Source organism: Plectropomus leopardus, chromosome 19 (assembly GCF_008729295.1).
Source record: "Plectropomus leopardus isolate mb chromosome 19, YSFRI_Pleo_2.0, whole genome shotgun sequence".
Taxonomy (NCBI): Eukaryota; Metazoa; Chordata; class Actinopteri; order Perciformes; family Serranidae; genus Plectropomus; species Plectropomus leopardus.
The window spans coordinates 16,572,785-16,597,663 of NC_056481.1; the positions used below are offsets into that span (position 1 = coordinate 16,572,785).

Consider the following 24,879-nt stretch of genomic DNA (forward strand, 5'->3'; position numbering starts at 1 on the left):
CTCCTGAGCTGGTGTGCTTTCATATGATCTGTCATTGAGAGGCTGAATGGATGTAGTGCCAAATTCATGGAAATTATATTGGGAAATGGTTCATAAGCAAAAGCTCTGATTGACATTTCTGAAGTCAACATGCCAATGGCACACTTCCTCAAAACATGAAACATCTGTGATGTGCTGTGTGATCAGACTGCACATTGTAGAATGGCCTTTTATTGCATTTATTGCATTTATGTTTATTAACAAATTTGCAGATAAAATTGAAAAGAAATATATCTACTGTGTGCATTAAAAAAAACCAAAACAATAGAAAAAAAGCAAAATAAATCCCAAAAACATAACGTTTAGGAAAAAAAATACAACAAAAGCTAAATGGAGACAACGAGCTCACTGAGCAGGAAAAGAAACGAGTATAGGTTAACATTAAACCAACTGAAACTAAGAAATATATGGAACACAAAATGTATATATGTATGCATGAATCTATCTATCCAACTATCTATCTGCATACTCACACACATCCAGAAAATATTTAAACATTGTCAATTACATGTAATGATAATGAGCTCTTGATAACTTAATAATCTGAGTTTTAAGTCAGAAAAATCTTTTACTTTATTGTTATGTTGTTACTTTACATCATTTTATTTTTATTTATTTATTTATTTTACTTTCTTTTTCTTTTTAAAAAAAAATTACAAGCCACAGACCTTTCTCAAAGCTAAGAATATGACTGAAAAAAAGAAGAAGAAAAAACCGTTTTATTTTATTACATTGCATTACATTACAAAGCTATGGAGCTTTCTCAAAGCAAACTGGTCAGAAACAGGTGTAGCTAATTAAGCTGATGATGACTGCATGCCATTTAAGTGTTTGAAGCGCCAGCACTCTAGTGTGTGTACTGGCTCACTTGCAAAGATTACCGGAGCAACTAAATGGAACGGACCATCATTACTTTTATTAGTAACACCTGTGCCTACAAGTCTAACTGTCTGCATTGACAGAGCTCAAACACACTGAGGCGTGGAATCTAAACGGCGTTGAGTAATCATCTCTTATGAAGAGGCCATTACATTTTAAGAGGACAAGAACGCAGATACTTTTGGGCTAACAGAATGTAAAATGTACTGAAATGTTTGGGTGGATCTCTGGTCAGAAACATGTCAGAGCTCAGCCACAAGAGGGAGACCTCCTCCCACTGTAAACCAGGTAGGGGGTTTCCCCCCTGGACAAGGTAAACTTCTCTCCTTGCGCCCAACAGCAGGGGCGCCCAACAGCAGGGGTGCCAAAAAATGAAGCGAGGAAAAAGCCGGAGGCTGACATTTTCTCCAGGGTGTCCGCCGCAGGGAACCCAGCGTTTGAGAGCCCCGGGGCTTTGAAAAGACAGACCACTGAGGCTTGTTTGCAGACAAAAATCAGCAGAGTGATCCAAGTGCAGCAACTCTAAAGGACCGAGGAGAGCTCCCCGCTTGAATCCCATCTGACAGCAAGTGTTGCCTGTTGTAAGTGTTGCTTTCTTTCATTCTGTCTTTTAACACAGTCTAATCTCTCCCATGTGTAATTGGAGATAATCTAACTAGATTGGTGCGTGGCTGGCGGGGCTTCTTTATTTAAGAAATGCGTCAAAATTGGCCCTATATGGGACAGTGCGAGGACTTGTCACTGTGTATGAGTAGTGTGTGATGGAAACAGATGAGCTGAGCTGACAATGTAATGTTTCAGTCTGTTGTTTTGTTACTGAACCAAAGATTTTTTTTCAGTTCCAAATTGGTCCAAATCACTGAAAGCCCGCTGTGATTATTCCAATTTATCTATTTACTGGCCTACTTTCCCAAATGTCCCAAGCATTTTAAATTGAAAACACAGTAAAGCAAATGATACAAGTGTGCGTCATTCCCACACTAAACGAATTTCATAAAGTTCACAGAAAAAGACGAATACAAATATAGACCAGGGAACACTGAAAAAAAAAACTAATTAGAAGAGAATAATAAAGATTCATTATAAAACTAAATTAGACTCCCGTGTCTGATGGAAAGTTATTTTAGGGTCTGATTCACGTGACAAAATCGCCTAGAAGAAGAGAAGCATTTCCAATGAAGAACTGGGTTTAGAATTTAGGTTTAGATAAATAGGAGGATAAAGTACAGGAGGCCAGAGGAGCAAAAGGAGTAATAACAATAAATACAGAGCGATGGCAGATAAATGTGCGCACACTGGAAGTTTCCTGGAAGAAAACGTGTAAAGTTTTCACGAGCAAAATAAATGCTGTAACTCTTTCACACACTGCGCAATAACTCATGGCCTCGCGCTCGCTCACGTGTCATTTATCCCGATTAAATTGAATTAATTTTAGCTTATTTTTGATGAACCTGGCACCACTTTTCCATTTTGTGTTTGAACCCATTAATTGTCTTTTTTCCCCCCTGCCTCATTGCCTCACTGACACCGTTAATTAGTACTGGCTGCAGGTGTGTTCTCATAGGGGTCACGCACACGCAAGTGCGCACACACAATCAGGATTGTGGTTAATGCGTTTTATCCCAAATGATCCGGTTTGAATACATATTTAAACGAGCTTTGTTTGGAGATGAATTACTGGAATAAAGGCACCAAAGCACAGCTCGGTCCCGGGCCGAGCCGGGTCGAGTCGAGCCGGGCTGTTCCCCCCAGAGGATGGTACAGTAAATACAGGAGGAATGTTGATCAGCTTACAGCGGAGCCGGTCGTGATGCTCGAGGGCTGCCTGCACCTGCACTATAGCACATAGAGCAGCGCGCGGGTTGTTCCCTATAAATTAACGGGAATTACAAAGCGGATTGTGTCTGTCCTTGTGCCTCTACTGGACTAGTTTTACAAATGAAACATGTACAATACTGTGCAAAATTCTTAGGCCATCTTAAACTTTATTTTAGCAAGATTTTAATAATCATGCATATTTATTTCTCAGTAGTCTCTTACATTTTACATTACATTTTTTGCATCAGCAAGGCAATCACAGATCATGGTGGCCTAAGACTTTTGCACAGCACTATACGCTTTTACATAAGAATAAATTGTAGTACTCAGACGGGATTGGATGAGACAATTTAAAAGTTGTGACATGCCAAACAAATTAATATATATTCATACCTAAAACAAAAGATAGATAGATGTCAATATTGATGTTATGAATTACTATTGACTTCGATGAAAAAAAGCTGTTTTACGTCAGAAATTACCTCTCCAGTGCGCCTTTACGCACACTCTCCCCTAATACCCTGTATAAAATTGCAGTCATCATGACAAACACCATTTAGCTGTTAGTCCTTAACCTACACACACACACACACACACGGGGTATAAAGCCATACGAATGCAGTTAATGAGTTAATGTGCTTCTGTCATGGCCGAGGGCGCAGGGCCACATTTTCTGTGCCAAAAAGAACGTCTACGCTCTCTCTACGCACAATAACATTCTCATGATGCAACCACGAGCCAATACTATCACATGTTTAATTTGATGCTACTTTTGTTATTACATATTAATAAAACCATCATCATTTCACTTCCTTGACAGGCTACTAAATCCAACACGTGCTGGGACTATTATTAGGATTAATAAATTAGAACACTCTGCATCTGCCTCTTGTTTGTGCGCGCCCTGGAGCCCCGCTAGGTCCCTCCGCTTTCTCAACAGGTTCAGCGTTGTGTTCTCATTACGACCTCCATATGGCTGCCTGTGAACACAGCGAGCCATGGGGCATTTAGAGCAGGCAGCACGGTGAGAATGAGTCCGTAAAGCGGCGGCGGTATGTGTTGTAAAAGTGAGACCAGTTGTGTTGTTTGAGGGGAAAAAACAAATCTTGACGCAAAGTTGTCGTTTTTTGTCAAGTGTCTGTGTTCGTTTGCGCGTTATTTTGACTACACATGGAAATTACACGCTTTAGTAAATCGCAGGTAAAATAAAAACTTGAGCTAAGAAAACAGAACACAGAGGGGTTTTGGAATATTTAGTCCCCCCCCCCTCTCTCTCTCTTTCTCTCTCTCATACATGGTTGGGGAAATCTGGGTTTGATTTTAATGGGGAGTAGCCTACCCCGGGCTCGCTTTACAACCTATGGATGTACTGGACGCTTTTCAGTTGGTTTGAGCTTCGGGCGCGGATGCAGAAGTCCTCCTCCTCTCGGTGTCCTCCCTACTTTTGACTATGTTGCACGCGTTTCTCTTGTCTTTTTAATATTTTAACGAAGCGATTGTGAAAATCAGGAGACACTTTTGCGTTTGGAAAGGACCATTTCTGACAGAAGAGAACCTGAAGGCTAATTGGCGTGGATTTCAGGAGGACGTACCTTTACATTAAAAGACAGTAACACCGGGGTAAGTTTATCATTTGCGCGCTCTGTTTCTGTGCATCTCCAGCCTTAGAGCTGATTTCAATTTTACGCACCGCTTATTCTCTTAGAAAAGTGGTGAGTGACTCACTGCGCTTGCTTTGACGGGCTGTCTATTACCTGCCATTTGTTTTAAATGAAGGCAATGACTGTCATTACTTTATTATAGGCTGAGGTCGCGTCACTGTATAAGTAGGTGTTTTGGGTCGCTGAATCAGCGGGGCGCGCGGGATCAGAGCGGCGGACACCGCAGACAGGTGTCAGCCTCCTCGGTTTACAGCTAGCCCGTGGGTCGCAGCAAAAAAAGCGAGAAAAACAGCTCGCGCCGAGGATTTAATACGAGGTACAAGAGGTGGAGTATACGGAGCCAGTGAGCTTTAATAGTGACTCGGAATCAGAGCCAAGCGCGGATGCCAAAGCAAGCAGCGCGCTTCTCGGTTCCCGTCTTCCTCGACACTGCTCTGGCCAAGTCTCCCAATGCGTTTGTCACTTCTAATATTTTCCCTTTTCGTTTTAACGCCGCCACCTGAAAAACAGTAGTGTGAAAAAAAACATGATTTTGCAGCATTGAAGAATCTATACAGCAACAAATGTAAGGAAGAAGAACAAGTCAGGTAGCTTTAAGTTGTCTTCTCTGTGGTTCTTAGATGATTAAAGTGATGATAAGCTTGATTTATTTTACCCTTAGGTGTGTATTTCAGGGGGGACGCAGAGGAATCATCCCCTTCAATATCTAGAATATGTGCATTTGTCATACACCATGAATTTAGGCAGAAAAGGCACACATTTACCAGCATGCAGGAAATTAAGTGTTTGATGCTCAAATTTTTTTTTAAGCAGAGGACTCCCCAAAACCCCTGTTTCATATGTTCCCCCAAACCTAGGCCCACAAAGCCCACTGTGGTCAAAGTGTGATAGAACACAATAGCGACGAGCTCTCGTGCTCATCCACTCTCCGCTCACAAGCAGCAACAAGCCTGCCAGTGAAAGCGAGAGTCCCATCCAGATTGCTTATCTTAACTGCTTCAATAGCCTTAAAGTATGCCCCTATTGCACACTGAAACAGTGTCAGCCACTTGACCTACTTCTCACTCTCACCGCAAATGACTGGAATCAGTCCCACAAAGAGGAGAAGGCCTCTGAATCCTCGCTGTTCACTGAGGTCAGGGAGAATGTAAAAGTGTGTAAACCAGGGGAAATGTTTGACGCGTGTGGTAAAGTGAGGCGCTGTTCATCTGGCCTGCACTTCCTTGTTTTTGCAAATTAATCATCATTATTTAATTGCATCACACCATGCTTCCATCAATAACAGAGTGAGAGAGGTAGAGCCAGGAGCAGCTAAGGGCACATGATGTGGACTCTAATCCAAAGCAACATAGTGCAGATTTCATTCACTCCTGGAAGTGTGTGTATGTGTGTATGTGGTATTTATGAACCCCAGAGAAAAGCGGATGAATTGAGATGGAGAAAGCTGCAGTAACATAATCGTTTTCTTCTGCTTTTGAAAAGCAGGATCCCTCAGAACTCTTGGCTGCGTCCACCTGTGCGAGTAAAGTCAACACATCCAGTATATTTTTCTCTTTTGGCTTCAACACTTTAATGGGGCAAAGTAATCTCTTTTTCTGCCAGTCCTTCCTTTTCTGCTACCATATCAGACTCTGGCACCTGATTCCTCTGCGAATATAACAAACTACAGTTTCCTTGAATGGCAGTTTAATATTGTGATGTGACTCCAAGTGGAATTTCACATAGTAAATTTAATGGTCTTTCCCACCTGGATCCCAGATATGAATTTACATTTAGACCTGGAGATGGATGTTGTGTGATTAAGTCCTCACATTACACACAGATTCATTGTCTCCACTTTAGAGGTGAGAATACTGTCTTACTGACTTAAGTGTCCTGTGTGTTTTGTCTTTGAGTGACAAATTTGGTGTGTATGCGCTCTTACGTTTCCTGTTAAAATACCTCCATTCGTCAGCGTGACGCTCAAGATGTCTCACACTGAGTGAAGAGGATCCAGGCACAAATGCTTCATCCTGCCACTCCTTGCACCCTGCCAGGCCTGCATGTGTCAGCCACACATTTCCTCCAGATGCAGACAGATATGTGTTAGTGAGGTCCGCAAGTGTGTCTGCGCCCATTCAGTAGCTATCAGTGTTCTTATCTGACCTGTAGGCACACTATAGACGTCTACTGTTTTGATGGCAAACTCCTGAATTCTCTGATGTTATGAGCTGATGGTGGATTTACTCTAAAGAGCAGGCAGAAAGTTTGTGGACAGTTGAAGTGACAATTGGTGTGATGCATTTTTGGCTCTCCAAGTGCTATGAAAACCATCTGTGTCAGCCTCTGGTTTACTTCTGTTCAACTCATCAACAGTTTTTCAGCATGTGAGCGTAGAGGGCAAAGCAACACATTGTTAAAATAGCAGACTGCTGCCATAAAGTTGGACCAGCTCTTTTGCTACTTGTAGCATGTGTACCTGTTAACAGAGTCCTCCAAAGAAGAATGACAGCTGTTTCAGCAAGTTTCCCAAAATTGCAAATGTACACACTTAAGTGTTGAAGACCTCCAGCAGCCGTAGTAATTATCAGGGAAGCAACAGAGGAACTGAGGTGACCTTATAGAGGTGTTTCCACCTTCAATGGGTGCAAGAAAGGCACTATAAGGCACAAGACTATCGTAATGAGATGATAAAGCTCTGGCTATTGCTGTCGGTTGTGATTGTGGCTGTAGCTGGCTGTGCATCTTGTGGCACATTAGTTTATAATGGGCGTAACACTTGTAGAGGTTGTATGTGTGTAGTAAATTGACATGGTTGTGCTGGCTGAGCGTTGTTTTGAAGCTACTGTATTCCTGCGGTGTGTTTGGTAACACATCTGTCATATCCGATAGAGGCACTGTGGGTTCAAATCCCATGCGGGTTGAAGATCATAACCATAACCATATCTGTAGCATCATAGATTCAACCACAAATGCAACTGTAGTCTGAGCTAAAACTATATCCGCAGCCACAGCTTCGCCCACTAACTTACAGCCAGACAGAGCAGCTGCTGCCAGTGGCTGTATACTGTTGGAGCTGAGCCTTTGAAATGAGTAATGAGCAATAGATGCATGATATAGTGTCTGTAGTTTCTGCAAAATATTTCCTTAAGCTGGCAGTATAACTGAACTGTGCCAAAACTTAAATTATTCCTATGGCTCATGAGGATTGTTAAGTTCACTCAAAATTTAGCTGTATTTACTTAATTTTGTGAAGTTGTTGCAACTTAAAAATGACAAGTGGAATTACCTTGTTCTTTCTAAGCATTAGCAACTCCAGTAAACCAACTTAGTCTGACTTAATTTGATCATGACCGAGAGGATTTTGACAAGGATGACCTTAGGGAATCTGTGAGTTGTGTTTTGTTAACATGTTTAAGAAAATGCAAATATGACTGACTAGTTTGTAGCCAGCAGAATACAGATATATAACTCAGTAAACTTGGTTTGATGACCTTTCTAAATAAGATTTATTCAAATAAACTTAATTTTTAAGTTGCAACAGATCAAGATCAAGTAAAATAACTAAATGTTAAGTAGCACTTTTGTATAAAGTAAATATAAATTAAGACTAATAGTTATATTTACTTACATTTTTCAAGGTAAGCGTTTTCCTAGATTTAGAAAAAAAATGAAATCACCTTCTCAGATTTTAAAGTGTGAGAGGAAACACAAAAGAAGATTAGAAAAGAAATACCCACCTTGACTTCTTGGGGACTTCATATTGTTATGTTGTTATATCATTGTCACATCATAAAATGGATGGCACAGACAAATGGTGTGCCAATAGGGCCATCAGGTCAGAAAACGCTCGTGTGTCATTTGAGAGGGCATGGATAAATGACTTATTTGTTGTTTAACTTGGAGGATTTGTCGTGTTAACATCAGTCAAGCCAAAAGACAGACATTTAGGTACTTTCCCCTTTTCATTGGGAGAATGCTGACCTCTGAGCTTTGGCCAAAGGTCCCCCTGTGTGTGCTAACATTGCCATATAGACAGAGTGAGCGGAGGTGTAGATAGGGAGGAGAGGAACAAGCGAAGAGGGGAAAGGGAGTTTTCTGATGAGTCACAAGCTTTGGCATCCTTTGCAGTGTGTCTTCCTGTGTGAGCGAGGGCACATATAAAAACTAGCGAAGAGCATGTGTTTGTCCGTCAACAACGTGTGTGTTTAAGTGTAACGTACGCAACTGTGCGAGTATTCCAAGCACTTAATAAAATGATTTGTGGTTTTCTTCCCCCTGCGAGTTCAAAGCGGGTCCTTGCTTTCGGCTGTGGGGTAGAGGTTGCTCTTGTGCAATGGAAAAAAAAAGAGACTGTTTTCCTGTTAGGGGGGCTTTTTTGGGAAAACCGCGGCTCTGCCTACCGCAGCCAGCCTTCAAAGGGCTTTGAAGGAGTGCTCACCTCTCCTCTCCTTAAATCCTTCCATCCCTCTAAACGAGCTACTTCCTCTCATATCCAGGAACACCTCACCTGCCTCTCCCCGGCCGCCACCGTCCAACCACACTGCTGCAAAGCTGCGGTCAGGGTTATGCTCAGGTCCATGGGAAATGTTAAATCAAGGAGCCCTCAGTCCACCCACTCACTCTCAAATGGCACACTTTAGCCTCTCAGCATTTTTTGTCTCTATCATCTCTGTAACCTTGCTGCATGGCCTTCATCCAGTGACAAGCACTGGGGAGGAATCTGTGTCATCCTTTAGTCTGCGCATCTTGACAGCACATGGAGAGGAAATATTTTTTGTATTTGAAAGCGGATCACAGTTTGACATACAGTAGGAGGCTGTACATTTTTGAACTCTTGTCCCTTCACTCCCAAGTCCATCGCTCTGACACTTAAAAATTCCAGACAGAGTACACCGTTTTCCTCCCTGACTGTCAAGTTCACAGCTATATTTTATTATTTGACTATTTATTTGGGAATGAAGCCCTGCTGGAACTCATTTTTAAACCTCTGCTTTGATTTTTAGCAAGGATGCCACTGTGTTGTAGCACAAGATGGCTTCCTGCAATTTTTGTGACACCCCAGTTTTATTAATAAGCCTCAGACATGATCCAAATCAAGTGGATTGTTGGGTGCTCGTTCACTACGCTGACATGCACAAAATATTCTGTTGAGGGCTTTCAAAATATTATTTTTTCATATGATACCAGCATCATTACTGTAGCCTAAAAGTCAGCCCAGTACAGCCTCTTAGAGACAGGAATGTTGGTCAGTGATAAACACGATTAAAAACAAAATAATATGTTATGTATGAACCTTATGATTAATGCGTTAAGCTGACTCCCCTAATTCTGTTTTTTGCTCTTATTCTGAAAAAGACAATAATTCTGCTTAACTGTTCACATGACTAATAAAAATGAATGTTCCAATAATATCCCTGCTCATATGTAGCTGATTGATGAGCCCTAATATGTTATCACATCAACATATGGAAAAGTAGAACAGCTGTTGCTTGTACCAAGATGTTTGCGATTTTTGTGCATATCCAAAAAGTTGTTGATATCCAGTTTGTCCACAATGTTTAAGAGTAGGTGTGTTTCTCCTTCCGACCAGAAATGTCAGCTTTTTCTTTTGGACATGCATGTCTACCACAGCCTTGCAAACTATTGGTTTGTGTATAATGTATCCATGACATTGAACATAGTGGACTGGAGACAGGCCAGAGGCCGTGTTAATCAAATGATGAGATGAGATGTACATTTCGAATGTGTTGTGTACAGGTCCAAAAATGATGTTAAACCCCAAATAATGCCAGCATGTTCCACATGTCTTAATTGGAAAATGCTGCATTTGGAAAAAGGCGTAATTTGGAATATCCAGTGAATATGCTGTTTACATGACCTGTATCATATTCGGAAAATTATCATTTTTGAAATAATAGCGACATACTGTGCATGCAAACATATCCATTGCTAGTTCAAAACCCTATTTGTCTCATTTAATTTTGCCAAGTATTTGTGTTAAAAAATAGAAAAAAATACAATCTGATCTTTGAGATACCATTTGAGGTTCAAGTCACTTCAAAGTTGAATTGTTAGCATCAAATTTTAATTTTTCTCTAGACATTTTATCGCTGAAAATAAACAAGTTACTCTTAACTGTATGTGTTGGGAAACAAAATCTGTGTGAAAATGGAACAAAGAGCTCTTGTTATTCTAGATATCTGTTTGCCTTGCACAAATTAACTCAGCTTAAACCCTGAATCTGAGTCAGTGTTGCCCAAACCTTTCTGCCTGCTCATGTCCTTTCCCCTCTCTATGCCTCCCATTTTCTCACCAAAAACACTGACCTCACAGAACACTTCATTAACAGAAAAATACACAACTTGTTGTGTCAGCAATTTTTCCTCTTGCTTTTGTACTAAAGTGTATACGCGAATAAATACAGAGAGGGGTAGCTTAGCACAGCTTCCTGCCTGTGAATCTGTGAGAATTAGCCTGACCTCGTATTCCACCTCGCGCTGTCTGTCTTCTCTCCTCCTGTTCGGTTCTGGATCAGGTTCTATTGATTTAAAGAACCGCTGTCGGACTCGGGGCCAGCCGTGTGGGCTGGGCCACAGAAGCTGCTGCATTCCTCTGCTGGGCGTTCTGCCTTTCTCCATGCCGTGTCTCTCCCTGCCAGATGCAGAGATGGAAAGGCCGGGGATTATTTCACTTATATGTTTTATGATTGGATCCTCCTGCTTTGTGATTAGCCTCAGAAGCCCTTGAAAGCCTGAGATGTATTACCAGATTATTAGGAACAGATAGCAACTAGTTCAGGTGCAGCAGTTTAAGGTGAGAGCGAACAGTTTTGAAGGTTGGAATAAGACTAAAGCAAACAGAAAAGAAATATGGACATTTTCCAGATGAAACCTTCCAGAGACACTCACACAGAGCCTCTGAGCAGACTTTAAAAATTTGTCAGTAATCCCCTGGCTAATGACGCTCTCAGCTGTGAGAGTTGACCCCCTCCTGCCCTCGGCCCTCCCTGCTCCTCCTTCTCTCCTCCTCAATCCCTAATGAATGCCAGCGAGGAACTCCGAGCACCCTAAACCCCCAACACCCCCCCCACCCCCCACCTCCAAAAACACACACACATGCACGCTTACACAAACAGCAGGATCGTCGTCACCGCAGCAGAGATGGCCATCATGAAGTGGAATTCAGCCCACTAATATCTGACCTCTGTCACCTGAGGTCAGTCAGTCATGTTGATTCATCTGGACAGGTTTATTTACCTATTAAATTAGTGTGTGAGTGTGTGTGTGCAAGGATACAGATGGAAGGCTGTGATAGGTGCTGACAAAAATATTCAATTAAATGATTAGTCACTTGAAAAATGAAACCTCAAAACTTTTTATAATCGCTTTATTCTTCAGAGCTTGAGTAGGCAATTTAATTTTTTCATTATAAAGCCCAATATCCCATAGTAAACTTTGAGCATATTGTAATTCAAGTGTTTTTAGAGAAATCTAGACTTCCGCATCTCGGCGCAGCTCTGTTTTGAGGCTTTAGAAAACAAAGTTTGTGATGAAAGACTTCAGCCAATCACAAGAGAGTAGCTGTCAGTCATGTCAGTCACTGCTTAAGAACAGTGGCCAAGCAGTTCTGATCAAATACGAATCAATATTCTGTTTTCATTGCCTATTTCTCCTAAGTTTGTGAATGGTTGAGGCAAATAAGGAGCACTGCCCAACAGCAAGACTTACAGAATCTTGATACAGACAACACGAAACACACATACGCACAGACTCGTACTTGCTGGATACGTTCGTTGGCCAGCAAAGTGAGGAAAGTTTGCACCTCCTCGAGCGACCACGGGGGTGATCTCTCTGGTTACCATTTTTGGAAAGAAAACAAAAATTATACAAAACTGCGGACGCTGCAATAGCTTAGCTGTTTAAAAATGGCATGGGTTTGCGCTGTTCAGGGTACTTCGTGCGTGCCTTGTATTGATGATGCAATGATGCAGTGATGATTCTTTCTGACCAATCAGTGGTCTGCAGTGTTTCCACGTCACCTTTTAGCACCTCATAGTACCCGTCGGCTTTTTTTGGAACCCCAGGAGAGCAGGTACCAAAAAAGGTGGTATCAGGTACTTTTTCCTAATGGAAAACCAAAAAAAGCAAGTAGAGTAGAGTAGAGTAGAGTAGAGTAGAGTAGAGCCGGTACCATGTAGTGGAAACGCGTCTTTACTGTAGCTTTAAGTCATTTTATTCAGGGAAAAATTGACAAAAAATGGTCATCTGGAGGGAAAAGATTTTTTTAAAGGTCTCCTGATTAATCGATAATGAAAATAATCCTTGATGTGATTTCTGAATAAGACAGATATGAGCTGAAATTTTATTTTAGCTTATGATGTGAACAACAACCTCAAACTGTACAGTCAGCATACAGGGGGATTTGGATTTTCTAACTGCTCTTACTGTTCTTTTATATTCATCTTTCCATAATGATAATGAGAATGGCGGTGGTCCTGTTGTTAGCCTATTAAAAAGTCCTCCATGGTTCTGGGCAGCCACTAATAACCCCACCAGGGATTACTGTACAGCAGGCTGGAGGGACAGCAGGGCACCAGTCTGGGCCCCAGCTTGCTGTCATCCGAGAGAGCGACCCTGTAGACCTCCATTCACTCTCAGTCTTAGTGGGGCCACCACGCCAACTCCCTAGAGCAGTGTGAAAGGCTCCCACATGGGATACAAAGTGGCTCAGCTGTCCCTCTCCTATCCTCACCTCCCACGGCTGCCCCCCCCCTCCCCTCCTTACCTCCACACCCAAGCCAAATAAAGCCTCTCAGCGACTTCTGTTTTCCTAATCTGTGAACTCTGACAGAGGCACCCACGCTTGAAAGAGAGACAACTCAACATGGGATGATCTCCCGGTGACAGGGAGAAGCTGAAAAAACGTTGCCGAAAACCACCAGACCACCCTGTCATCTTCCTGTTCCTGTTTTTCTGCCTCTCTCGGTCACTTGCTTTATTACTCACCCACCGCTAAAGGAGGGCAAATTTAATCTAATTTCCCCTCCCTTTGCCCTCCATCATCTAACTCTAATTCGGCTGTCGCTGTTTGATTAAAACCATTGAATATGTTCCAATCACCAAATGGCCTGAGTCGTCTTTGTGGCGAGGCACAACTTCTTATGCAGGGGGCCCCCACGCTAAAAGCCACATATTTTTTCATCTATTCACACACTGTGCCTGTACTACTAATGGGCAAATTATTTAACACTGCAGTTGCTTAGCCACTGCGGATTCAGCACGTCGGCACAAGTACATTTCCTTTGCCATTAATCCACAGAGGAATTTAGCAGCGATGGGTGCTGTTTGTATTTGTCACTGAACTTCCAAGCAGCCATTCAATTTGAAATATCTTAGCTGCTACAGGAACAGTTTGTCTTTTAACATACCATATTTTGGTAGATTTGTGTGCTACTTTTAATGTCCAGTGTGTAGGATTTAGGGGGATATATTGGCAAAAATGGAATATAATAAGTATATTTTCATTAGTGTATAATCACCTGAAAATAAGAATTGTTGTGTTTTCATTATCTTGGAGTAAGCGGTTTAGAGAGCAGGTCCTCATCTATGAAGTCCACCATTGTTGCCATGCTTTTACAGTTGCCCAGAATGGACAAATCAAACACTGGCTCTACATAAGGCCTTTTGAGTTATCGTATCAGCAACTGTAGTAAGCAGCCCCTCCAAGATGAGCCAAACTCTATTGGAAAAACACTGATTTTTAACATGAAACTGTTTAATTCAGTGTTTTTACTCAATTAACCACTGGGTCTATTTATTTCTTTGGAGGAAGAGAACTCTGCAGATAATTAACTCCTGGTAGAAACTTTCTAAATGTATGCATTTTAAGTTATCAGAGAAAAAGAGGTGAGCACACGTTAGCAGGTTCTGGGTCAGCAGCCCATCTGCAGAAAGTTGAAGAGAAATACTGATTTGCTTTTCTTAGTGGTTTTACTGGTTTTAGTCTTGTCCATTTGTTTTGCAGAGAGAGATCTCTGCAGGTAATGTGGCTCCCAGTAAAACCTCCTGAACAATTAACACTAAAGGAATTCTAACTGGGAACTGGTGCTTGGCATATGGCAGTTAAGTTTTAGCCAGTTGCAGTATACAATCCTCACTACTGGAGGTAGACACTTATCTTTAAAAGTCACAATATGTAATCAGACAATACAAAAATTAAAACTAAGACTGAAAGTGGACATCTAGATTGACTGCTACATCTTTTAATAGATGCATTAAAGTTGTTAGAGTTTGACGATAGGGAAATACCTTTATTTTACTTTCGTGCTTAGAGTTAGATGCGAAGATTGATACCAGTCTCATGTGTGTATGCTAAACATGAAGCTGCAGCCAGCAGCTGTATGGTATTCATTGTCTTCTTCAGAAAGACAGAGACATGGGCCTGCAGCTGCTGCTACTTCAACCACATTTAATGAAAGACAATGTCTGCCCCCACTGAGGGGAAATTGTGGCTTGTTAAACACACTTTCAATGCTAAAAGCAAAGAATTTTCTTGCTGAAACAGATTCTTTAATATTTCAAAGGTCAGCCAGCTACACCACTGAGCTGACATCCTGGCAGAGCTTAAAGATTTTGTGGAACTGGCTCACGTTTTTGCAGTTTTTATAGCAATATAATATAAGTTTTTTTTTAATAAAGACCAGCTTTTTACCAGAGCACAGTGTTGCTGGAAAAAGTGTTAACACTTGGTGCGAGGCTAGCATCTATTTCAGAGCGCTCACAGAGTGGAATTAAACAGCCGTGTCACTGTTCTCTCTCTGTTTAACCTACACGCTCATCTGCCAGACGCGCCTGACAGCACCAGACCCTGGAAGAATCTCCCAGCAGGCCCGGCAACGCTGCGGACCGCACCATATTTAGTCATCCAAAGTTCAGACACAGACCAATGCAGTCCTCCACCTTAATCTGTCTCCGCTCTGTGTTTCTCCTTCCATCTCGCTCATTTTTTATGTCCTTCACTCGACTCCCTCCCTCCATCTCTGTCACTTTCCCTCTCTCTCCTATGGCTTCCATTCATATCTGTCCTGACTCGCCCCTTCCCTCGAGTCATTTCTGCTTTATCACTGTCGTGCCCCTCGCTGTTTCTCTCCCCCTTGTGTGTCCTTCTTATCTACTGAAACTCTTCTTTCCTTGTTCCTGTTTGTCTTTTTTTTTAGCCACTGTTGAGTCCTGCCTGGTTTTTTAAATTTTCTAACTTCCTCTCACTCCCTCAAAACATGCCCATCAAACATTAATCCCCTCTCTCCATCTTTTTTTTCCCCCTCACCTGTCATAATGTCTTCCCCTCCTTCCCCCTCCTTCCCTCCCCAAGCCTCCCCACTGTCTCTTTTCTTGGATGCTGCTGATGGAAGCAGGGCCTGGATGCTAATGAGTTGCTAATTCTATCAGCCGCCTCTCCATGCCCTCCCCAGTGGGTGTCGGGGCCCCGCCAGCTTTACCGCGGCCAGCCTTTTGATGGAGTGCCTCGGCTGATGAACTCCCGCCTGCGTGCCCACTTTAACCTCATCGTCCTCAGACACATGTCATTGATCAATGTCCTTATCCGTGCTGGCAAGGCCCACTTTTTCTCCGATCATTTGTGAGCAGGCCCATTCCCTGCAATCCATTTTTCACTATGTTGAATATTGTAACAGCACAGGATTTTTTTTAACGTGTTCATGCACAGGTCTTCAAATTTTTTTGGAGTATTGAAATATACTCATCACAATATACTTATCACTTTTACCCCAGTGGTGGAATGTAACTAAATACATTTACTCAAATACTGTACTTCAAATTCATACTTAAGTAAATGCATTTAGTTACATTTACTTCTACTACTTCCGATTTATACTTCTACTCCACCATATTTTAGAGGGAAATATTATATATTTTATTTCACTACATTTATCTGACAGCTTTAGTTAATTTACAGATTGAGATTTTTCCATAAAAATTATAAGAGTTTATAAAATAGGTTTTGTTATTAATTAATTTACCAAAGAGTAGATTGAAGTACAGCTGCAATAATTAATTCATTAATCAATCCATCGACTAATTGCTAGCTATTTTGATGAACACTAAAGTCTTTTTTTATTTTTTTAATCATCTTAATTTGTGTGTGTGTGTGTGTGTGTGTGTGTGTTTAAGATTTTTCTGCATTTGGTTTTTTCATTTTTAATACTTTAAGCATTTTCCTGATTATACTTAATTACTTTTGCTTAAGCACTGTTTTCAAAGCAGGACTTTTACTTGTAACAGAGTATTTTCTCAAGGTGGGGTGTGTACTTTTTTTAAGTTAATGATCTAAATACTTCTTCCACCTCTGCTTTATCCCAAGTTCAAAATGAAGCAGGCAGGACATTTTAAATGTTGTGCAGTTTCAGTTAGGATGGACATAAGCAGTTTTACTTTATGAAATTTTCTTCTTCACTGTCTTCCTAATTCCTTCACACTCTTTTTCTTTAACACCCAATCTGCTCTTGAGAAGAGGCCAAATGGCTCGAGTTTAAGCACTTGAGCACAGAAGAGTGGCCCTATTTACCAGGCCACTGGGCCCTTTTTTCTGCGGGTTGCTAGCTTTGGACCCTTCACATAAGAAAAGAACAAAACTTTTGTTTTTCCGACTCCCCTTAAATCCGTCTGTCTGCCTTCCTCTGCTTGACTGAAGTGGATACAGAGGCGGCCTTTTGTTCTACTGAGATGAAGAGGGATGCTGTAGTATAAGAGGGAGAGTGAGGGTAAGGAGGAGGTGGGTGTGATTCATTGTAATTTAATAAATACCTCGCAAAGAGGGTTGGGGTGCCTTCTTAACCCCTCAGCTGTCTGTTTTAAAAATGGGCCTCTTCTGGATTTGACACCCAGGGAAGTAAAAAGGGGATTAGGGAAGGAAAAGCCATGGGCTATATACATCTCTTTCTCTGTCTTTTTCTTCGCCCCAAGGCTTTTTCTCTGCCCCTCTGCTCAATTTTTCTCTCTTTGGGATCGAGAGGCCCCTCGTCTAGCTGTGAGCGTATGATGTCATCCAGGTACCTATATTGACCTAGAGATTTTGAACGACTTGAATAGAGTCTCATAGCTTCTTGTGAAGCGGAGTATAATCCTCAAATAGCTATCACTTTTGGTGAATTTTCTGGTTCAGCGAATGAACATAATGCCGTCCTCTCTAGGGTCAGCAATGTGTGACAATAGTGTTGCAACGGTTGATTTCCTGTTAAATTCCCAGAAAAAAAAATCAGCTCAAAAGTTGAGCCTCATATATAAAATAGTTTCCTTTTTTCACTCTTAAAGCTGACCAGGGTCACACACGGTCCACTGCTCTGCAGCATCACCACGGATTATAGGGTGACTTCTGCCATGCTGCTCAAGCATGACCAGAAGGCTTGGCCAGTTTTGACCTCAATGGAAGTGCTGAATGAGAGGCCGGCATTAAAATTCAGGATGCAGTCACTTGCAGCCACTAATGTCTCTCTTTAAATGGTCACATCGTTTCTCTTGGGGCCCCCCGTCTAACTGTCTTATCCTCTGACAGGCTTTTAGTCAATGAAAACATTCACTTGTAGTTGTGCAGTACAAAAAAAATACTATTTCATTTCCTTTATAAGGGCAAATATAATTTGAAGATGATTTTATAGAATGAGATCAGCGTCACTTTCTTTTTATATCCTATTATGGTAAAAATATGTCTGACACTGACCTTTTGTGTTTGTTTCTCTCTCTTACAGGAAGGGCTCTGGTCAGCCTGAAGTGAGGGGTCACTGAGCTCAGACACTCTCCTTCCATCACACACATAGGGGACAGTCGCACACACAGACACATCTGCACAACGACACATTTACATTTATACTCACAGACTTTTGGGTACACACAAGAACAGTCATCCGTGCATAAACGCAGACACACACTCTCTCACAGGCCCTCTGAGCAGGATGAGGGAACCCTGGGGGTGCCTGCTGGGCCTGTGCCTCCTGGCATGCTCAGCCTCCACTCACAGTGCCACCAACCCCTTCGCAGGGCAGCAGACCCCTCCAGACCCTTGCTACGACGACACAGGCGCAGCCCGCCGCTGCATCCCTGAGTTTATTAATGCAGCCTTCGGCAAGGAGGTGATGGTGTCCAGCGTCTGTGGCCGGCCACCGTCCCGCTCCTGCAGCGTGGTGGAGCGGGGCGACGATCGGCCTTCTGTGCGCACATGCCAAATCTGCGATGCAGCTGACCCTCGGCGTGCGCACCCTGCGTCCTACCTCACTGACCTCAATTCAGCCCACAACCTCACCTGCTGGCAGTCAGAGAATCTGAACACCTCGCCGCACAACGTGACTCTCACCCTTTCACTGGGTAAAAAGTTTGAGATCACCTACGTCAGCCTGCAGTTCTGTTCACCACGACCTGAGTCCCTGGCCATATATAAGAGCATGGACTATGGCAAGACCTGGATGCCCTACCAGTTCTACTCCTCACAGTGCCGGCGTATGTACAACCGACCCAACAAAGCAACCATCACCAAGCAGAACGAACAGGAAGCTCTATGCACAGATGGCCACACTGACCTCTACCCGCTGTCTGGAGGACTCATCGCTTTCAGCACTCTGGACGGACGGCCCTCAGGCAAAGACTTTGACAACAGCCCTGTCCTTCAGGACTGGGTGACTGTAACCGACATCCGAGTGGTCTTCAGCCGGCCGCAGCTGCCCCGAGAGCTGGGACTGGGGGCTGGAAGCAACAGCGGAGGGAGGGACGATGACCCTATGGCGGTGACATCCGCACTGCCAACTTATTTCTACGCAGTGGGAGACTTCCAGGTGGGCGGGAGGTGTAAATGCAATGGACACGGCTCACGCTGTCTGAAAGACAAGGAAGGCAAACTGGTGTGTGATTGCAAGCACAACACCGAGGGACCCGAATGTGACCGCTGCAAGCCCTTTCACTATGACCGGCCGTGGCAGAGGGCCAACGCCCGCGAGGCCAACGAGTGTCTGCGTAAGTTTTTCCCTCTATCTGTCATTCTTTATTTGCTTTTAATATGTTTAAGTTAGTCTGCTGGGAAACTTGATGTCTCTTTGCCTGCAAACAATACAGCCTATTTCTGTGAATTTAGATTTAACATAACAGAGAGGAGACCCAGCATGATGGTTTTATGTCTTATACTGGTTGTAAAAAAGAATAAGAATAAGAACAGAGGAGATGAATACAGTTCATTCTTGTAGATAACTGTACAAATGTTCTTTAGGAGTTTAATTCACTAGAAAACTAAATCAGTACACTGGATAGGGATACTTTGGATTTTTTTAAGTGGGGTTATACTAAGTACTTAGTGTTTATAGTAGATGATGGTCAGCACAATACCAGTTTGGAGAAGCATCAGAATTACTGCCACGAAAGCTAAGCAATGCACTGCTTTGATGGGGCAGCTCCAAAATGTATTTTTGCCGCCTAAAATCTCCCATCTAGAAAAAAAAGTTCCACAGTTAAAGTGTATGCTTTAATGAGAATTCATCACTGCTGTACCTTTCTGTCATATACGCATTTCAAACAGGGAAGCGGTGAATGGCTTTAGTTCCCCATCTATGCTGTCATCAAAGCCACCATGCAGACTCCATTGAGACAAACAGTCATTTTTGGCTTGCTGAACACGGGAGTTGCTGGCTCACCACACTGCTTCCAGCATAGTGAAAACAGAGGTCCGCAAATCAAACAGTAAAAATAAGCAGTGCTGATCAAATATAAACCAACATTCTATACTTCTCACCTGAAATTTTTTCAGAAATTTAACTGTCATACAAAATCGCTGGCCACCATTGTTTCACTTGGACCAGTTCACACTACATCACCCACCAGCGGGAGCATCTGGTAAGGCCTAACACATTCTGGTAGCTGTAGGTTTTGGCATCCTTTCTTTATTTTTTCTCTTGTCATGAAGCATCAGTTGTAAGTATTTGCATCTTTCTACTGCAGAGACGTCATACTTTTATGTGAGGACTCTCTTTACATCAGTAAAATACTTTTATTAGTTTGGATTATTGTGTGACTTTGATGAATCCAAACTAACCCTTTCAAATGCCAAGGCACACAATAACACAGACAAAACAACTGATCGAGGCACCAACAGTTCCAATGTTCAACAAAGGTAAATCACTATTTTTCTCAATGAGGTCTGGCATTGAAGAAAGCAATATAACAGCTTCAGTTCCCCATTGGAAGTCACTGTTTAAGCTTAAGGTAAAGCGGTGAAAATATTTTGAATATAATCTACACTTGAACTGATATAGATTTTTTTTTATAGGTGGGTCTCTTTTGGGTAGCTGAAATGTGATTTGTTGCTGACCCCGTCCACATCATTACATTGGGGGTGTGCTGACAGCCATCTACTATATGTAATACACTGACTATGGATAAGTACCTCAAACAACCCCCAAAAATCTGAACTATCCCTTTTAACAAGAGAGCATGCAAATGTTAACTCCTGCTCTTTCTTTAGCTCTCCTCCTTGCTCTGTTCCTTTCCTCTCCCTTTGAATCAGAGAGGTTTTATTGCCCTATATCTCCTCAGTACATCTCCGGATTCCTAATGAGCAAATGGGATTCGGACAGAGGATTGGCTGCAGGGTTGAAGGAGTGTATGAAAAACTTTTGGAAATACAGGTTGTTTATTTCTTCACTGGATACGGTCATGACCGTTTCACCACCCACTCTCAGGATATGACAGCAATGTAAAATCAGGCCAACAAATTAAATTTATACACCAGGCAAGCGAGAAGGAATCAGAAACGGACAGATTTAACTATGATGACCTGTGTTTGACTGTCACACGGGTAATTAAGAGTGTTGCCAGAGCACACCGGATGGGTTTGTATTTGTACAGGTGAGGACTTCTGGTAGCACATACTGTAGCGGTTGAGCTTGCAACTTTGGCAACGTCTCCCAAAACACGAGGCTCATTTCCCATCAGCCCTTTCTATTTACTGTTCCTCCAAAGGGAAACAGGCCTACTCTTAACAAAATCAGGTTTTCTGGACTTGTCTATGAAAAAAACCCTCTTTTTTCACAAGCAAGTCTAAACAGTGGATGACAACAGCTCGAGTCATTGGCACACCGCTACAGCTAAGTCATCCAAGAATGTTATTTGGCAGTGTTTGCCTTTACCTCAAGACATGCTCCGTAAAAGTCATTCAGACGTGCTCTGAAAGCTGGCCAAGTAAAATTATGTCAATTTCTGTGGCAATTTTTGTTAATGTAAATGGTTTACCTTTGTATTGGATTAGGCTTTTATGTGATATTTAGCGCATGTATTAATTTCATGGCTGTAGAAAGATTTTAGACACCCACCATGTTATCCATGAGTTTTCAACAGGAATGCACTCTTTAATGTGTTTCTTTGGTGGTCATTTTAACAGCGTTTCTCTGTTAGTATAAATAGACATAGGTGGAACTTAATTCAGGTCAATTTTGCTTGTCATAAAAATTTGTTGGCCTAGGAAAATAAAACCATATTAGAAACCACTGTCCCCGTTTTAACCTCTCCCCATAATGAAATAAAATTACACCCGGAGAGAGAAAAAAAAACAGGAGCAGAGCATTGAAAAACAGTGTATATTTTTCTAACATGTTATAATTGCCCGGTGAGCTGGCCTGAGATCATATTTAGCATCGAACTGTGCCAGATCTGTTTAAAGGGGGCAGAGAGTGACAGAGCCAGAGGAGTGTGGCCATTTTAGCATTCGAGCGACCATCGAGGCCAGTGTTCCCTCACTGTGCTCTCTGAAAAATCCCACACCAGCACAACCTTACTTTTGCTTCATCCAACCTTGATACCCTCACTTACTTAGCACTCAGATACAGTCACATACATTACGCACCTTAGCCCCTTCCACAACAATATCCTGTAAATCCCTCAGTGTGTTCTCACTCATACTTTTTTGCTCACGCCCTCTTTCAAATGTCCCGTAGCCGTTTCCGAAATGTTACACCCGCTTCCCGTAGAGCTCTTCTCAGCGGGATTGATATGTCACCTCCATCCATGATTCCTGGACTAAACAGCCTGGCCACACCGGCCAACTCTGATGACCTAATCCCAGTGTTGATACAGGGCAGTTAAAGCTATTGCGAGTCGCACGCTATACCTGATCACACATCCGGACACGCCAAAAAAGTTAGTCCCAGATGTCCCCGACTGCATGTTCCAAAAGCCTCTTTACAGCTTATTCCGGTGGAACTGGTTCCAACATCTCCTCAAAGTAGCAGGAGAGCCTTTAAAAAGGCCTCTCTTGTGTATATTAAAACCCATTCTTAAAATGGATCCGCCTCTTGTTGATTTCTCTGCTCTGTGCGAGCCACTGTGACAGCGAGGTGGAGGTATTTAGCCTGGGCGAGTGTGTGAGAATGGCAGGTTGCACAGCCTAGGAGGCCCTTAGGAGTCACTAGAACCTTTTTGAGGCCCTGTGGGTGTTTGGGTTGGTAGTAGGGTCTGACAGGGCCAGGCTGAGGTCATGATCCTTTTCAGTGTGGTGACAAGGTTAAGCTGACAGGGAGATGGTTTGTGGGTAATGGGGAATTCAGAGTGGCCAGATGTAGAGCCAAATCAATAGTTGTCTCACACTGCAGTCATTGAGAAATGATGTGCTTGGCGTGCCAATTTCACCACTTTAAACATTATTGTTTGGACGGCTTGAAAGGTTTTGCTCTCTTTCATATCAGTCTTATATCTTTCCCCTGCATGACAAGAACATTGTCTCTAACAGGCTGGTTTGATTGTTCGTCAGTCTTACTAAACGTTTGACATGCACCGCACCAAGATTACTGTCTGTGCTTTTGGCAAGCTCACATACTGTCTCCAGACACAAGCCATACACACACACAAATGCCCCATCTGCCGCCTCCCTCACTATGAATCCTGCCTCAAGACACGGGTTTACAAATCCCCGCTCTGGTAGTCAGAGAGGGCAGCCTCGTAAAGGAGCATGTCTGTTTGTATTGAAGGAGACATGATGGAAAAAGCTGTGATTTATCTGCCCTGCAGTTTGAGCCACAGGACAGAATGAGGAAACAGATGGATAAGAGCTATTTGGTTACTGGTCATGATGGAGTATTGGCTTTTCTGCTGGCATGGTCGATGCCGTAATGTAAATACTTTATGTTGACTTAAAAATGGGAGATGGTATATCAGGCCGTAATAGAATCTGCCAAAGTCACTGTATAAGACGGAGAGGCCTCTTATGGAGTCAATGACATTGTGACATCCCGAGTAGATGATAATTTATGGTGGTGTAGGAGCTTGCTGCTCTTGGCTGCAGCCATCTTGGCCCTGCTCCGCCGCGGAACCAAGCTGCTCTATTCTCCAGCCCCTTTCTCTCCCCTCGTTTTGGGCTGCAGGAAGTCCAGAGTACTGCTCTGTGGCCAGACACCATCCATCCCTAATGGACCAACAGCCAAGCCAGGTCTGCTCCCAGTGTTGCGCCAGGCACACTGGTGTGCATTCATAGCATGAAATACAGAGGTCATGTCGTGAATGTTGGTTTTGAACATCCGTGGGAATTAGAAGGCTGTTTCGAATTGCCATTTGGGCAGATTTGCCAGAAATGCAGGTGAGCTGCGGTTGGTAGCAGAGCTGGGTGTTCCTGCTCTGCTGCAGTGTCTGGATGTGGTGTTGAATAATCGTAATAGTAGCTTTTGACAATCCAGTGGGATAGATATATGTATATATATATATATATATATATATATATATATACATATATATATGTGTGTGTTGTGTGTGTGTGTATATATGTATGTATATATGAATGATATGCTATTCTGTTTTGGGATTTTTCTTTGAAATGAAATCAGTCAAGCAAATAAATATTCACTGTAGGTTGAGGCGATATCTATTTTTTTCATACCTTCCTGGAATTTCACGGGGGTATACAGTATCAATGTGCGTTAACCCCCACCCATGCCTAATATACTGTCTCATTATACATCAGTCCATGTCATCACCTGAGGGGAATTCCCACAGATTAGTTATTACCGCTAAAAAAGTTATTACGTGTTACATAATAGATATTATTAGATCATGTCTGCCACGCTAATGAATGAGCGGCTGCATTAAAATGTGAATTTTACAGCGGAGAAGCAGAACAGACAGATTGTGAAGCCTCGTCACAAGCCTCGCTCAAACCTTTTGTGGGGGCTTGTGGTTTTTTTGGTGGGCTCGTCCTCTTTTTTGGAAACTGTTAGCTGGAATTAGGGGGGGATTTGACAGATGGGTTTCTCAGAGAGAGTAGTGTGGATCCAGCAGAGGTGTGTATGTGTGCGAATGTGTGTGTCAGAGGAAGAAGCCAGCCAGGAACACATGCTCAGGAACAGCGCTCAGAATAAGCCCTCAGATCTGTACAGACCTGTGGAAACTCTTAAGACCACAGAAGCACAAACTCTATTTTTTTATTTCTCTCTCTCTCTCTCGTTCTCTCTCCTTCACTGACATGG

The 24,879-nt window shown here is 42.6% G+C and overlaps 1 protein-coding gene across 3 annotated transcripts in view; it reads left to right on the forward strand.

Annotated features, from left to right (window-relative positions):
- Positions 1–1,144: 1,144 nt before the first annotated feature.
- ntn2 (netrin 2) overlaps positions 1,145–24,879 on the forward strand; it is a 57,650-nt gene continuing 33,915 nt past the window's right edge. The window contains exons 1-2 of one of the 3 annotated variants that reach the window (XM_042507845.1): positions 1,145–1,499; positions 18,142–19,396. In XM_042507845.1, the coding sequence (XP_042363779.1) occupies positions 18,346–19,396 (1,051 nt within the window). In that variant the 5' untranslated portion in view covers positions 1,145–1,499; positions 18,142–18,345. Of the gene's footprint in view, positions 1,500–3,679; positions 3,761–4,144; positions 4,357–18,141; positions 19,397–24,879 lie in introns of those variants that run through there. The other 2 variants (XM_042507846.1, XM_042507844.1) reach the window with 2 other exon arrangements.